The sequence below is a fragment of the Falco peregrinus genome, chromosome 9 (genome assembly GCF_023634155.1).
Source record: "Falco peregrinus isolate bFalPer1 chromosome 9, bFalPer1.pri, whole genome shotgun sequence".
NCBI classification, from domain to species: Eukaryota; Metazoa; Chordata; class Aves; order Falconiformes; family Falconidae; genus Falco; species Falco peregrinus.
In genome coordinates, this window is record NC_073729.1 from 1686015 (window position 1) to 1698428 (window position 12414).

Genomic DNA, 12414 nt, shown 5'->3' on the forward strand with positions numbered 1-12414 from the left:
GACTCTTTGGGAAGAGGTCAAAACAAAGAATAAAATTAGACATATACTTACCAGAACTGTAAAATTCCAAGTAATTTGTTGGGTAGAAGTTACATAGGCAACTTACATAGGAAGGGTTGCCTTAAGCCATGCTGAATCTTCCAGATCAATGTTTAAATCTTCTTTTAAAGATTCTGCTTTAAGATTTTGCTCTAAGATTTTGAAGATGCTGAATCCTTTTAAGTCAGCCTAAGTAGTTTTAATGTTGACATCTGAAACACTGTAATTTTTTTAAATTTGCTGTTTTGTTTTTTCTCCATTACAAAAAGTTGCACTTTTAACCTGTTTTAATTTCTGTTAGTTTATCTCTATTTTGTCATAGGAGTTGGAGGGGGAAGAGGAGGGAGAAGAAGAGGAAGATGCAGAGAGTGATCCTAAGGTAAGGATTTTAGTGTGAGCAGTCATATCACAGACTGCAATCATGAGCAGTGTAATTAAGGTTATAATCGTTTGTGAAAATATTAATAAATTACATACAAAAAAAACCCAAACAAAAACCACCCTAGCTTGTGACTGCAGTGTTTCTGCCTTCTTAAGCACTCAAGTGGCCCTTAGTGTTTCCATAAATTGAGAAAGCGTGGGTCTTGTCTTTCAACCTGCACTAAGAAAAAGATAATTTCCAAACTGTGTGCCTTTACTTCGTAATGATATTTCTGTATAATAATTACATATTTCTTTTCCTTTGGAAAGGTCACATTCAAGTATTCTGTGGCTGGACTTCAATTTAGGATTAGTCTGAAAAATCTCAGCTAGCTTGTTTATTTTGGTTTTTTGTGCTTTTTTTGGCTGTCCTCATGCCTGCAGGTTAGACTCCGCACATCTGTACTCTGCTAGAAATCAAAAAAAGTTAGTCCCCAACTTTGAATTTTAAACTTTACTAGACTTGATTTTTAAATCAGCCTTAAGGGTTAGTGCTTCTTCCGATAGGTATTTTTCAATCCTTCAGTCATGGTAAAGTTAATGCTTATATTTAGCGAAGCTGGGACAGTGATGACAGACTTGCATTCGTTTAGTTCTTAAAGCATTGGCTTTAAATTTTTTATAAAGGCACAGATGAAAAGTGAAAGGCATGCAAAACTACTTGATCTTTGGATGGAAGTCTTTAACAGTAGCTTAAGGTATCTCTTTTCTGATGTAGAGCTTTATGTACGTCATCATGTTACTATGAAATTTGTCACTGTATCGAGAACTGAGCTTGTTTTTCTTTAATGGGAAATATTGTATAGTAAGGACAGTCTGTCTTGTGGAAAGATTGATCAGACAGGGTTAGAGTGGCAGAAATGAGTATTCTGACTCTGCTCTGCAGGATCAAAATGCAGTGGGGTACCTGTAATGGGAAAAGTTGGACAGCTGAGAAACAAAATGTTAGTTCTAAGTTGAGGTATATTTGTGATAAGCATCAAATACCCTTTTAAAGGATTTGGTATTCTGTAGAAAAACAGCTTAAGGTATCTTGGAAGGTTATGGTTGTTGCCTCCTGTATTATTTTGTGCATTTCACTTTTCATTCATGCTGACAGTTCCTTTCAATTTTTTCCCATTTAGGTGTAATTTAAGTCTGTTTATCATTCATACATTTCTAGGTAAGGTGGAATTCCATTCATACCTAACTTCCAAGAGTCCCATTTGTAGCCATGCAATGTGGTGTGTTTTCTAGGGTTTTCTGGGGTTTTTTTGTTGTTTTTTTCCTTGTATGGGGAAAAGAAATGGGGGAATTGTGACTTCAGCGTTTAGGTTTTATCAGCAAAAAATAGAAAGAAATGTGTATAGAGATGAATGCCTTTAAATCATATAAATCAGATTTTTTCAGAATGACCTCTCTTGCCTTCCTGGCACAACTTCTGCTTTACCTTTGTAGCAATCAAGCTGTACTTCATATATTCACGACAGGAGAAACTGAGACTTGTCAGACTTTTTTCCCCTTGTTTCTGATTTGATGTTGTCTCTACTGTTTTTTGTGTACATGCAGATTGTTTCTTAAATATCTCCTCTGCTCTTCTTGAACTCTTGTAACCAGCTTACTTAATGCTGGAAAGGACATACTATTTATGCTTTCTGAAAAGGCAGTCAGTCACTCTTGGAGGACTTTTTTTGAGCACTCTCATGTTTCTGAACAGATACTGCTCTCCTGCTTACCTGTCTCTATTGAAAAGAAGAAAAAGAAGTTCCTTCTGTTGTATGCTGTCATCTTTCGCCTTTCATCCCATGCCTCATAGAGAACAATGCCTCCAACAGGCTCCATGCTTTTTTCTCCCCTCTATTTTAGGCTTGTTTCTTTTTTCTTTAATTACTTAGGAGAAACTGTAATCTTTCCAACTCATTCCCTCTGTGTGTAGATAATGCCCTTTGCCTTTGTGAAACTCAACATTGAGCTGTGGTTTTGGGTTTTGTTTTTTTTTCTGATCTGACATGCTTTCAGAAGCCAGCCACACTGCCTCAGCATACTCGCACTGTTTACTCATGTGTAGTGGCACAACATCCATGTGTCCCAACAGCTTGTATCTGCTACAGTCTGTTACACAGCTGTCTTCCCTTCATAAAGTTAAGAATTGTCAGCTGCCAGCTTCAGTTTTTCAAGTCAACTTGGAATTCTGGTTTTTTGTCTTTTGAGACTCATATCTCTAATCATGTTTTCCATTCCTCCTGTTCGTCCTGTTTCTCCCTGTCCCGTGCCTCTCTTTGCCTTTCAGTTCCCCCCCTGCTTTTCTTAGTTCTAGAATAGCTTTCCTTTTCATGTACACAAAAAAAATAATAGTTCTTTGGTCTGTTTTCCTTCTAAATTCAGTTTCTCCTCGTCAGTCATTTCCATGTTACCTCCTCCTTGGTGTGCTACGTTTGCTACATAATTATCGACACTTTCTGCTTTGTTAACTTTTCTTCCTTCCTCTCGCTTCTGTCAGTTTTGAAGTATGAGTTGTTCAGTTAGAACCCGATCGTTATCAACTTTATATATAGCATAAGCGCTTGGTGTAAGAGTTGTGGTTTTGGAAGCCTGAGCAGTCGGATGACTGGAAGTAGCTTCAGAAGTTGCTACAGAAGCAGATAATGTAGCTTGTTTTGTCTAGTATATGTTTCTATGTGCTTGCATACCCTGTTCCTTTAGCTGCCTTTATCTCACATTACTGACAGTGCTTGAATTGAGAAATACCTGGCACAGTAATATAGAATGCAGTTTTGAATTATGAACTGAAAAGCTGCTGTGGGGAGAGACTGCACGTGCTTCAGGGTGCTTAGTCTATCTTTTAAGTAACAGTGGTGGAAGGGCCTGTTAGCAGCAGATTCATTTTCAGAACCTTTGAAGTGTTCTGTTCATTTGTGGAGGAGGCAGTTCAGACCACTTGCTTGCTTAACTCCAGTTAGCTCTGAGTTTACTTCCCATGTATGTATTTGATACCTTTGCTGTTCTCATTCCATAACATAGATTAGAAAATTAACAAAGATAAGGTTTAGCTTTAGGACCCCTAGCTGAACTATTTCATGGTAAGGCATTTGAAGTAGTGAAAAGCTTTCTTCCTTCTGTGCTAGAAAGGACATCAGCGTTATTGCCTACTGCCTACATTGATCCTGCTGTTGGCAGCAAAGTTTGGGAGTCAGTGAGGTCTTGGTGGGCTGCCTGTGCCTGCACACCTACTTTAGTGGATGGGAAGCTTCCCAAAAAGTGATTTGTAAAAGTAAGGAGGTGAAGGTTCAGTTGCTCTTTGAATCACCTAGGAATGTATCCTGCCTAAATCTGTTTAAACATTGAAGATTAATAAAAACTCAGTGTCTTTCAGCAGTAACTGTGTGAAAAAGATACGGTTTGAAAGGATTAAATTGCTAACCTAAATGGTGTGGATACTTTGGGCTTATACTCCCATCCTCTAGGACACCAGGTCATTTGGATGGGTAGATGCAGTGAGCTGTGTGTATGGAAGTCATGAAAACAGTGTTACTTCAAGCGTGCTTTTCTTCTCCATGTTAGCCCTACGATCCTGCAGATTTTAAGTGAAATTTCCTTTAAATTTGATGTCTCTGCTATGTCCCTGAGCAGCTGATGCAGTTTACCTGATGTGATTGCTGATGTTTGAGCAGGTGGTCTGTACATGAGCTAATTAGCTCAAGTTTCTTGCATTGTTCTGGGTAATCAAATGCCAGAAGAAAAATCTTCATGTCCATTGTAGCAAGAGTATTTTTATTTTTAATTCTGGGCAAGTGATGCACTAAAGAGGCAGGGTCAAAAAAGCTTTATATTGATGCTTTTTAGCGAAAGAAAAAAGAGGTGGGAGTCTCACTGATTTAGCTTGTATAGCTCCATTATAACAGCCTCTTAAACAAGAATCAAAGGCCCACAGTAGTTTAAACTCCTTGTACATATTATGAAATAGTTTGAAGATGTACAAATATGAAAAGTGGTAGGATTTTTTTATGAACTTAAGTCATTGCTCATGACTGCTGTAGAGAATCTCTTTACAAGAAGAACAATTCTTACTTGTCTGTGTAGTGCTGGTAGTAAACTTCAGTACATGTGATGCTGCCGAATTTGTTTAAGATACAATTCCTCCTTATCTTCGCCAGTTAAAGTCTTTCTGTTTGGTCTTTGTTGCCTGGCCAGTGCACTCACCACCTTTTTAAGTATCTTGGGAAGTTAATTTAGCGAAGTACAACATGAATGGAAATCTTGCTAGAAGAGGAAGATAAATAGCATAAGATCTGTCTAGGGCCAAAAAATGGGTTGACCCCCATTTGTCTATGTAACGTATCCCACATTGGCTGGCTGACCAAATGTCTGGGCACTGCAGGAAGAGCAGGCTCAAGCTTAACAGCCTTGTCTGAGGGTGTATGGATGTAGTATCTTGCTTGCAGTTTAGGGTCTGGTCTCTGATCTTACAGGAGCCATTAGAGGTCAAAGATAAGTCTCAACATGCATGTGCCTGATAGGGCAGCTGTAACGTGAAGAAGATTGTAGTCATCTATCTGTGTTGTTGTCATCTTGGGATTAGAGATGCTTTGTAGGCGGCTGGCTGATAGCTGAAGGCGGTATGGAACTTGCGTGCTGGCCTGCTTAGCAAGAGCAGTGAGGTACTACTGAAATGGTGGAAGAAAATTGATTATGTTGGAGTCTGGATCTGAGATACTGCCTTGTTGCTTATAGTCTGCTGAAACACTTTACATGTATGGTCAAGATAGATAGGCCCTCTACTATAAGCTAAAAATAGCATAAACTAGCAGTACTTCTCTCAAAATTCTCCAACAACTAACTCGTATCCAGGAACCCCTTAAACTGTATTCTTTGTCTGAGAGCAGTAATCAACACTGAAAGGTCCTTAAGAAGGAACTTTGTAATCCCTGTGACTCAGTTTTTACAGGATAAAGATTTATATGCAATAATATTATTTAAATCTTTACAGAAATAAAGACAAAGAAAAGGCAATTAAGTTTATTGGAAAATATAACAAGGGGTTTGGTTGATCATTAAAATTCAGTGGAAATGGTTGCAGTGGTCAGCCTAAGTATGTCTAATATAAATATAACAGGTGAGTAGGAAGGAAGGAGGGAGATGGAAAGATTTAAAGTACTTTCTAAATAATGGGTTTGTTGCTTGATTAGGGCTCTTACCCAGAATGCATGAGTGAGGAGAAGTAACGCTGTGTACTCCTCTGTGGCCACCTTCAGATACAAAGCAGTTACAAGAAGAACAGATACTTTCAGAAAGCTTTTTGATAAAAACGTTGCTAGTTTTTGCCTGCCTCTAAATGAAAAGCAGTACCATGCAAGGTATTACCAGGGGCCATCAGACTTCTGCTTTCTGAGAGAGAGAATGCTAGCTAATTTTGTGTTTTGTGTAAACATATCCTTCTTTCCAAGAGGGAATTAATGAACATGAATTCACATCGGTGTTATGTGGAATCCCAGGCAGATGAGAGAGTACAAAGTTGATGTTAGTGAGATGTGTGCTGTGGGAGGAAAACCACAAGGAAGAAGGCTGAAAGGTCTTTGGCATATCCGTGCAGAGGAGGCAGCATTTGGCTTTAATCCAGTGGGAATGATAGTGACCGCTGTAACCCTAAAGCAGTTTAGGTGAGGAAGAGGAAAAATAGTCTGGGTTCTGTGCAGGTTGTCAAGGACAAAACTTAGGATAAGGAATCTTTGTTGCACCTGGTTCTCCTCACTACAGGAAAAGTACTTAAGTTGCCTTAGCTTTTGGTTGCTTGATGTGTAATGAACTCTTGCATGTTTACTTCTGTTACTAAGTTACTAAGATTTTATTTCGCGGTCAGTGACATTCAAGGTGTCGTGGTTTATACCTGTATTTTTCTTTGCTAGAATTCAGCAGGTGTCTGTGACTGCTGGCTGTTTGTAATAAACTATATTAAGAATGCTAAAGGGAGAAGCAAACTGGAAATACACTGAATAAATTATCCTGCTTTCTAAGAATCCTATTTTACAACAAAAAAGCAAGAAGTGCCGTGTAAAACCTGAAGTTCTTAGCTGTCTGAGTACTTGCTCTCCTTCCCAAATACACTTCCTTTTGCCAGAGGGGAAGTTGTTTTACTACCTAATGAAGGTGTTTCTACTTTTACATATTCAGATTAACACTGGGCAAGAAGTCCACATGTTAAACTGTTGAATAGTTACCTGCTGGTGATGCAGAACCTAGAAGAAATCAACACATTAATTACTTTTTTATCACTTTGGCAGAAAGGGCAAGGCTTCTAAGGGAAAAACTCAAATGTGCTGCAGAATAAGCAGCCTGCCTTCCCTCCCTCCCTCCTCAGTTAGTGAGGTGGCAGCAGTTTATTGTTAAACTGTTTAATGGGAACCGAAAGTCAAATTGAGCCTCTGGTTGAGGGGGAGTAGGAGGTGGTTTGCTTTCTTGTTTGTTTGAACCTTGGCCTACTGGATGGAGCATGAAGAACACAAATGTAGATTAAAAATACTATGGGGTACCAAGCAGTTTGGGGATAGGGGGGAAACCCGATAAATACGGTGACTGCTGTTCAGACCTTTATGATCTAGTCTGAGTTTACTTGTATCTCTTCTTGTACACGTTAATGATACCTCTGGCTAATTCAAAACCGCGTAGCAAATTTCTTTTATTTGTTGTATTTTCTTGCACACCATTTTGATTTTTAACTGGTTCTTTTTTCTTTTTCCCTTTATCCAGAAAGATTCCAGCCAACCTGCTGAATGCAAACAACAGTAATAAGGAAATACCACTTGGAAGTGATATTTGAACAACTTGTAACAAATATTTGGGTACCTGGCCTGCAGTTCAGGATATTCCATTGCTGCAGCACAATCTTATTAACAATGCTTAAAATTAATTTGTTTTAAAATGCATGATTTTCACTAACTTTTCTTTATTGCTTAACATGTACAGTGGCAACTTCAATGCATTTGGGAAATATGAGGTTTAAATAAAGCACACTCTACAGCCGTTGGTACACTAGCTAAGTATGTCAGTAGGCCTTCGGAGCCTTTTTTGCCCTATGCACAGGGCAGTAGTCCAGACTACCAGGTGAGGATTATCCATTTTCTTGTTAAACATTGAAAACTGCAGAATAGCAATGCGCTGAGAAGCTAAAGTAAATGGATTACACATATGGTAGCTGAAACGGATAGAGCAATATGACTTTTGCTAGTTCCCGCCCCCCTTTTTTTAATGTTTCTTGCAACCTACAGATTGAACTAGTGCTTGAGCAGCTTTAAGTGTCATATTTATTATCTCAGTAAAACCAACTGAATTGAAGTAATTTTACTTCATTGAAGGGGGTGTCATATTTGAGACTTAGTTGTTCATCTTACTATTTATTTATTCATGTTTGTAAGTACTTTGACAGAATTAGTGCTTTTTAATAGTTTTTAATATACTTGAAAATCTTTCTCTTTTGCATACGATATGGGTACTTGTAAAACAAATAATTTGAGTTGGTCTCAATGTAGTAGTCCAGACAGACGAAACGAACTTGCATTAAAATGACAACTCTTCTGGGTGAAGGTCAAAATGCAAAGGCCAAACTGTTGCTGTTGATGGAAGTGGGTTGCAGCCAAAGAACCAGAAAATTTCCAGTAGTTTTATTGCTTGGTGTCTAGCATGGAAGGACCTTTCACTATGAACACGGAAATTTATCAAAATTCAGCTCAATAAATCTGAAGTTTCGGTGTCTTACATGCAACACTGAAATTATTCCATTCCACGATTTGTTTTATTTAAAGCTCTGAAGTCTTCAAAACTACCTTTTGTTGTTGTGTGGCACTTCAGGTACACATTTCTAGTTTCAGCATCCATTGCCAACCTCTGGCAGCAGTTGAATAGCAGCTGTATCAACACTGTGACCAGGCATGTAGAGTGCTCCAGCCTTACCTTACACATTTGTAACTTAATACGGTGTTTTCAATTTGTACAGAATAGATAGAATATTCTATTAAAGTTGTGAAACATTATCATTGGTGCTTGTCTGGTCCGTAATGCTTCCTAGGTTAAATGAACATCCGTTTGACTTTCAGTAGTGATCAGTGAATTGTTTGATGAGGGGCACACCAGCTGTTTGGCCTCCTACACCACTTTTCTGAGCATCCTGCTAGGTTCGGTTGTCAAAAGCCAACGAAAGGAGCCCTTGTAAGTAGTGCATTATGGAGTTCTTTATGTAAATCTGAACAAACTTGCTCAATTTGCCAGTAAATGGTCAGGGATGTTCTGTAGACTTTGGGGAGGCAGCATCATTGTTAAAGATTCCATGTGATCTGTGCCGTTTGGTCACGGAATAAATGAGATGCTGGGGGACGTAAACTGGTTTATGACCTGTTAATGCCACATCGGTACCTTGCAGTCGAGAGATGTGGGCACAGACACTCAGGTGATGTGCTGCAGTGTTAAGGCAGGAATGAGGGAGGGGGGAAGAAGGCAAGAATAGGGGTAGGTTGTGGGCTTTTATTTGAAAAAACAAATGGGAAACATGAGGTTTTGTAACCAGTCATTAGACTGTAAGTGTACCAGAGCATGCAGAGAGAACAGTGTAAAGGCATGCTGACAAGGGGAGGAATAGCAAAGTGGAGTTTACCCATGTGCAGACTGGCTAATGACAGTGCTGGTGATGCTTGGCATGGCAAATAGAAATATTTCTATTTGCTTTTCTAATAGCTTTGCTATTTTACCAGCTATTTTACCAGCTTTGCTTCTTTTTGTATCAAAAGAAACTGAATTATAGTTTCCCCCATCCTAAACAAGTACTTTCCACTACATGGTTAAACGGGAGTGCTGTTACTCAGAGATAAACATCTGCAAGTGAACACACTGAAGTAATTTATGTGCATGAATCCTGAAAGGCTAACTTTAATTTTGAGAAAACGGGAAATTCCAGAACACATAGAGCAAATGTGCCAGCGTTCAGGGAGCACAAATGAGATGGCTTGGTAATGAAGCTGCCAAGCAAGATGTTCATCCTTGGGGAAAGTGATGGGAAAGCTGAGCTGGGATTCTTAAAGCAGAGTTAATGCCAGTTGATACAACCTAATAGCAAACAGATCTTGTCAAAACTGAGCCACTACAGATCTAGCTGATAATGGCAAAAAGGAGCATTTCATAGACTCCAGGAAAAGTAACAAACAGGTACGTGAATGGCTCAGCTCGTTCCTTTAGCAGGGTGAAGCAGTATGAGGGATTGATGGCTTGGTTGTCAGAATGTCACGATGGTTGTGCGAAAAGGGGGGTGAGCGAGTAACTGTTGGAAAACTAAAATCTATATTGTTTTTTTCTGAAGGCTGTGCCTTAAGACATGTAAACATGGGGCCCTATGCAAAACCCAAGGTGGGAAGTTTAAAAAATGGTGAGGTGATACCAAAAAGTGAGTCTACGTGCATATGTGCCTGATTACCATCATGGCAACCCGATGAAAGGAACTGTGAAGTTCCGTCTGTGGGAACACGCTCTTTTGATGCAGTCTTCATGTCAGTAGCTTCTCATTCGGGGGGGGAAGCTTCATTTCTGGGTCTGGAAGTTGAAGCAGCTGGAAGCGCTGTAAGCAAGATTAATTTGGCGTGTTGCCTGCTTGGGCTGCAGTGTGATGAATGGCTTCTCAGCGCCTCAGTTGTCTAGGAAGGCAGCCTTGGAGGTACTGCCCCGCTGCCCTATCTGATACGGCAACAAGAGGCAAGTACTTTGCTTCCAGCTGAAGACGGGATGGTCTGTGGTTTCTCGGGTGTCTTACATGTGGCATTAGGGTACCTTCCTGGCAGCATGGGATCTGGCGCAACTGGGAGCTTTCTGTCTGATTTCAGTATGTTCGGTTATCTGGGGTTTGCTATCTGTTCAGGATTTGTGGTAGCTGGAAAAGTTAGAGTAGTCTGTGTGTGTTTCTGCTCTCCTTCCTAACAGGCTTTTCCTGTTTTAAAATAAAAGAGACTTGTAATAAATTCGTCCTCGGTTAAATGCTGCCTTGACGGTAGTTCCTAAAACAAATGAGGTCTGGCCAAGGAGGCCAGCTCAGCACAGCCCAGTCCAGAGGAGGCCTGCGCAGGAGAGAGCGTGTAAGAGGAGGTCAGACTAGTTACCACACAAGAAAATTGCTCGCTCCCTGCGAGCTCGACAGTTCAGGAGGTGAGTTTAAGATGTGAGGTGTGCCCCAGCTGCCTGACATTACACTGAGGTAGCACGTAACCTTACGAACCTGCGCTTGAAATTTGCAACTTTTTCTGAAGCATCCTGGCTTGAGCCCTTTTGGAAACAATTACAACTCGGCCAGAAAATGGAAGAAATGTCCTTCCTAGCCGAGCCTGCAAGCACGAGCAGTGAATTAGGCGGCTAGGTGGGAGACTTGCCTCCTGCTGCTGAGCATGTGTTATGTGCCCCAAAGCCTTGCCACTGCTCAACTTCACCTGCTCCCGTGGCTTCCGTGTCCACAGTGTGGCTTTTAGAAATCATGAAGTATGCTTTGGGCTCCTGCAAATTGCCTCTTGATAGCCTATTGTAAATAGCAATGTATGAAAAGAAATTAAGTGCTACATTCACGCTTCTTAATCCTCTGCCTCTTCCTATGGACGAGTATCTGTGTTACTTCCCCCATAAAGCCTGGGAGGCATTGATGTTGTGTCAATATGGTACCTGTTCAGGACTCCTCCCCTGAAAGATTATGAATTTTCTACATTTGTTGCCTGTGGTTTTCACCATAACCAGTGTGCAAACAGCTCTGTCACTGCAGCTGTGACCTGCGGATGGAAGAGCCTTCATCCTCCCTTTCCCAGACAGTTCACAGTCATCACACTAATTGCAGGCACAGCTATTTTTTTTTCCACGTGCTCGTATTGCTGTCCTAAATACCTCCAACCTCTTGCAGGCCAATAAATGCTGTAAGTCACTCTGGTTTGACAAACATCCAAAAAGAAAAAAAAAAAAAAATATCCAAGCGCATATACTGTTAATAAAGCATCATGTGAATAACGACTGAGCTGTTTGGCAAGTGCCAGCTTTTTGTTTCCAGACCGGCTTTCCTCTCTGCTTGTTCACCTCACCATTACACAAGCAAAAATACACGCTCCACCCAGCAGCGCGCTCGCCTCTTGCACAAGCCGCCTTACCCTCTGGTTTTTACCGTGGGAACCCGGACACCTCGTGGGTATGCCGAACCAGCTTAGCACAACCCAGCCCGCGTGTGCCCCGACTGCCAGGGTGGCTCTGCGCAGCTCCTGGCCTGTGCCAGCCTTCCTGGTAACAGTCCTGCGCTGCAACACCCCCCCCCAGCCCCGAGCTCATTTTCCTTTCCCAAAGGAGCCGTCATCAGCGATGCAGTGGCTTCTCGCTGACGAGCCCCTGCCTTGCCGCTTGCCCCAGCATCTGCAGGTTAAATGTAACCTCTGCCAGAGCCATCCCAGCTTAAGGGCTAAAGGGAAGGGAAATGGTGGGGAGAGGAATTTACCTATTATGCAGCATGACCCAAAGAGGGGAAAAAAAATATACATACAATAGCGTTTTGCCCCTGCTTGGGGCAGAAACAAAACAGCATAGGATGGTGCTGGAAAAGGACCATTGATAGATCACCGATGCAAATCTTGTTGCTGTGCAAATATTCCTTGTGAGCTGTTAAACTGATCTTTTTGCGAAGCAAATTCTCTCTGCGGTTGTTGAGCCCGTGTTCATCCACATTTTAGGGGTGAAGGAGGAACTTACCTCAGTGTTTTAGCGTTAACACCTACTTGACCAACAGTGGCAAGGTCACACACACTTAGGAGAGGTTTAGGTTTGGGTTTTTTTCCCCTTCTTTATATTATTTTTTATTCCAGCCAATTACTTAGTCTTCCTTCTTTCTTTTCATGCTCCTGACCTAAGGCACATTTCAAACTCTTTGAATTGCCAGGACAGAAGGAGCGTGAGAGAGGCAGTTTGGGTACAAAATCAGTATTG

General features: G+C 40.9%; 1 protein-coding gene across 8 annotated transcripts in view; it reads left to right on the top strand.

Annotated features, from left to right (window-relative positions):
* Positions 1 to 8462, top strand: part of NAP1L4 (nucleosome assembly protein 1 like 4) — a 28640-nt gene extending 20178 nt beyond the window's left edge. For 5 of the 8 annotated variants that reach the window (XM_055813592.1, XM_055813593.1, XM_055813594.1 and 2 more), the window contains 2 exons: positions 362 to 418; positions 7183 to 8462. In XM_055813592.1, the coding sequence (XP_055669567.1) occupies positions 362 to 418; positions 7183 to 7221 (96 nt within the window). In that variant the 3' untranslated portion in view covers positions 7222 to 8462. Of the gene's footprint in view, positions 1 to 340; positions 419 to 1583; positions 1622 to 7182 lie in introns of all 8 variants that reach the window. The other 3 variants (XR_003554444.2, XM_027786622.2, XR_003554445.2) reach the window with 3 other exon arrangements.
* Positions 8463 to 12414: the final 3952 nt, after the last annotated feature.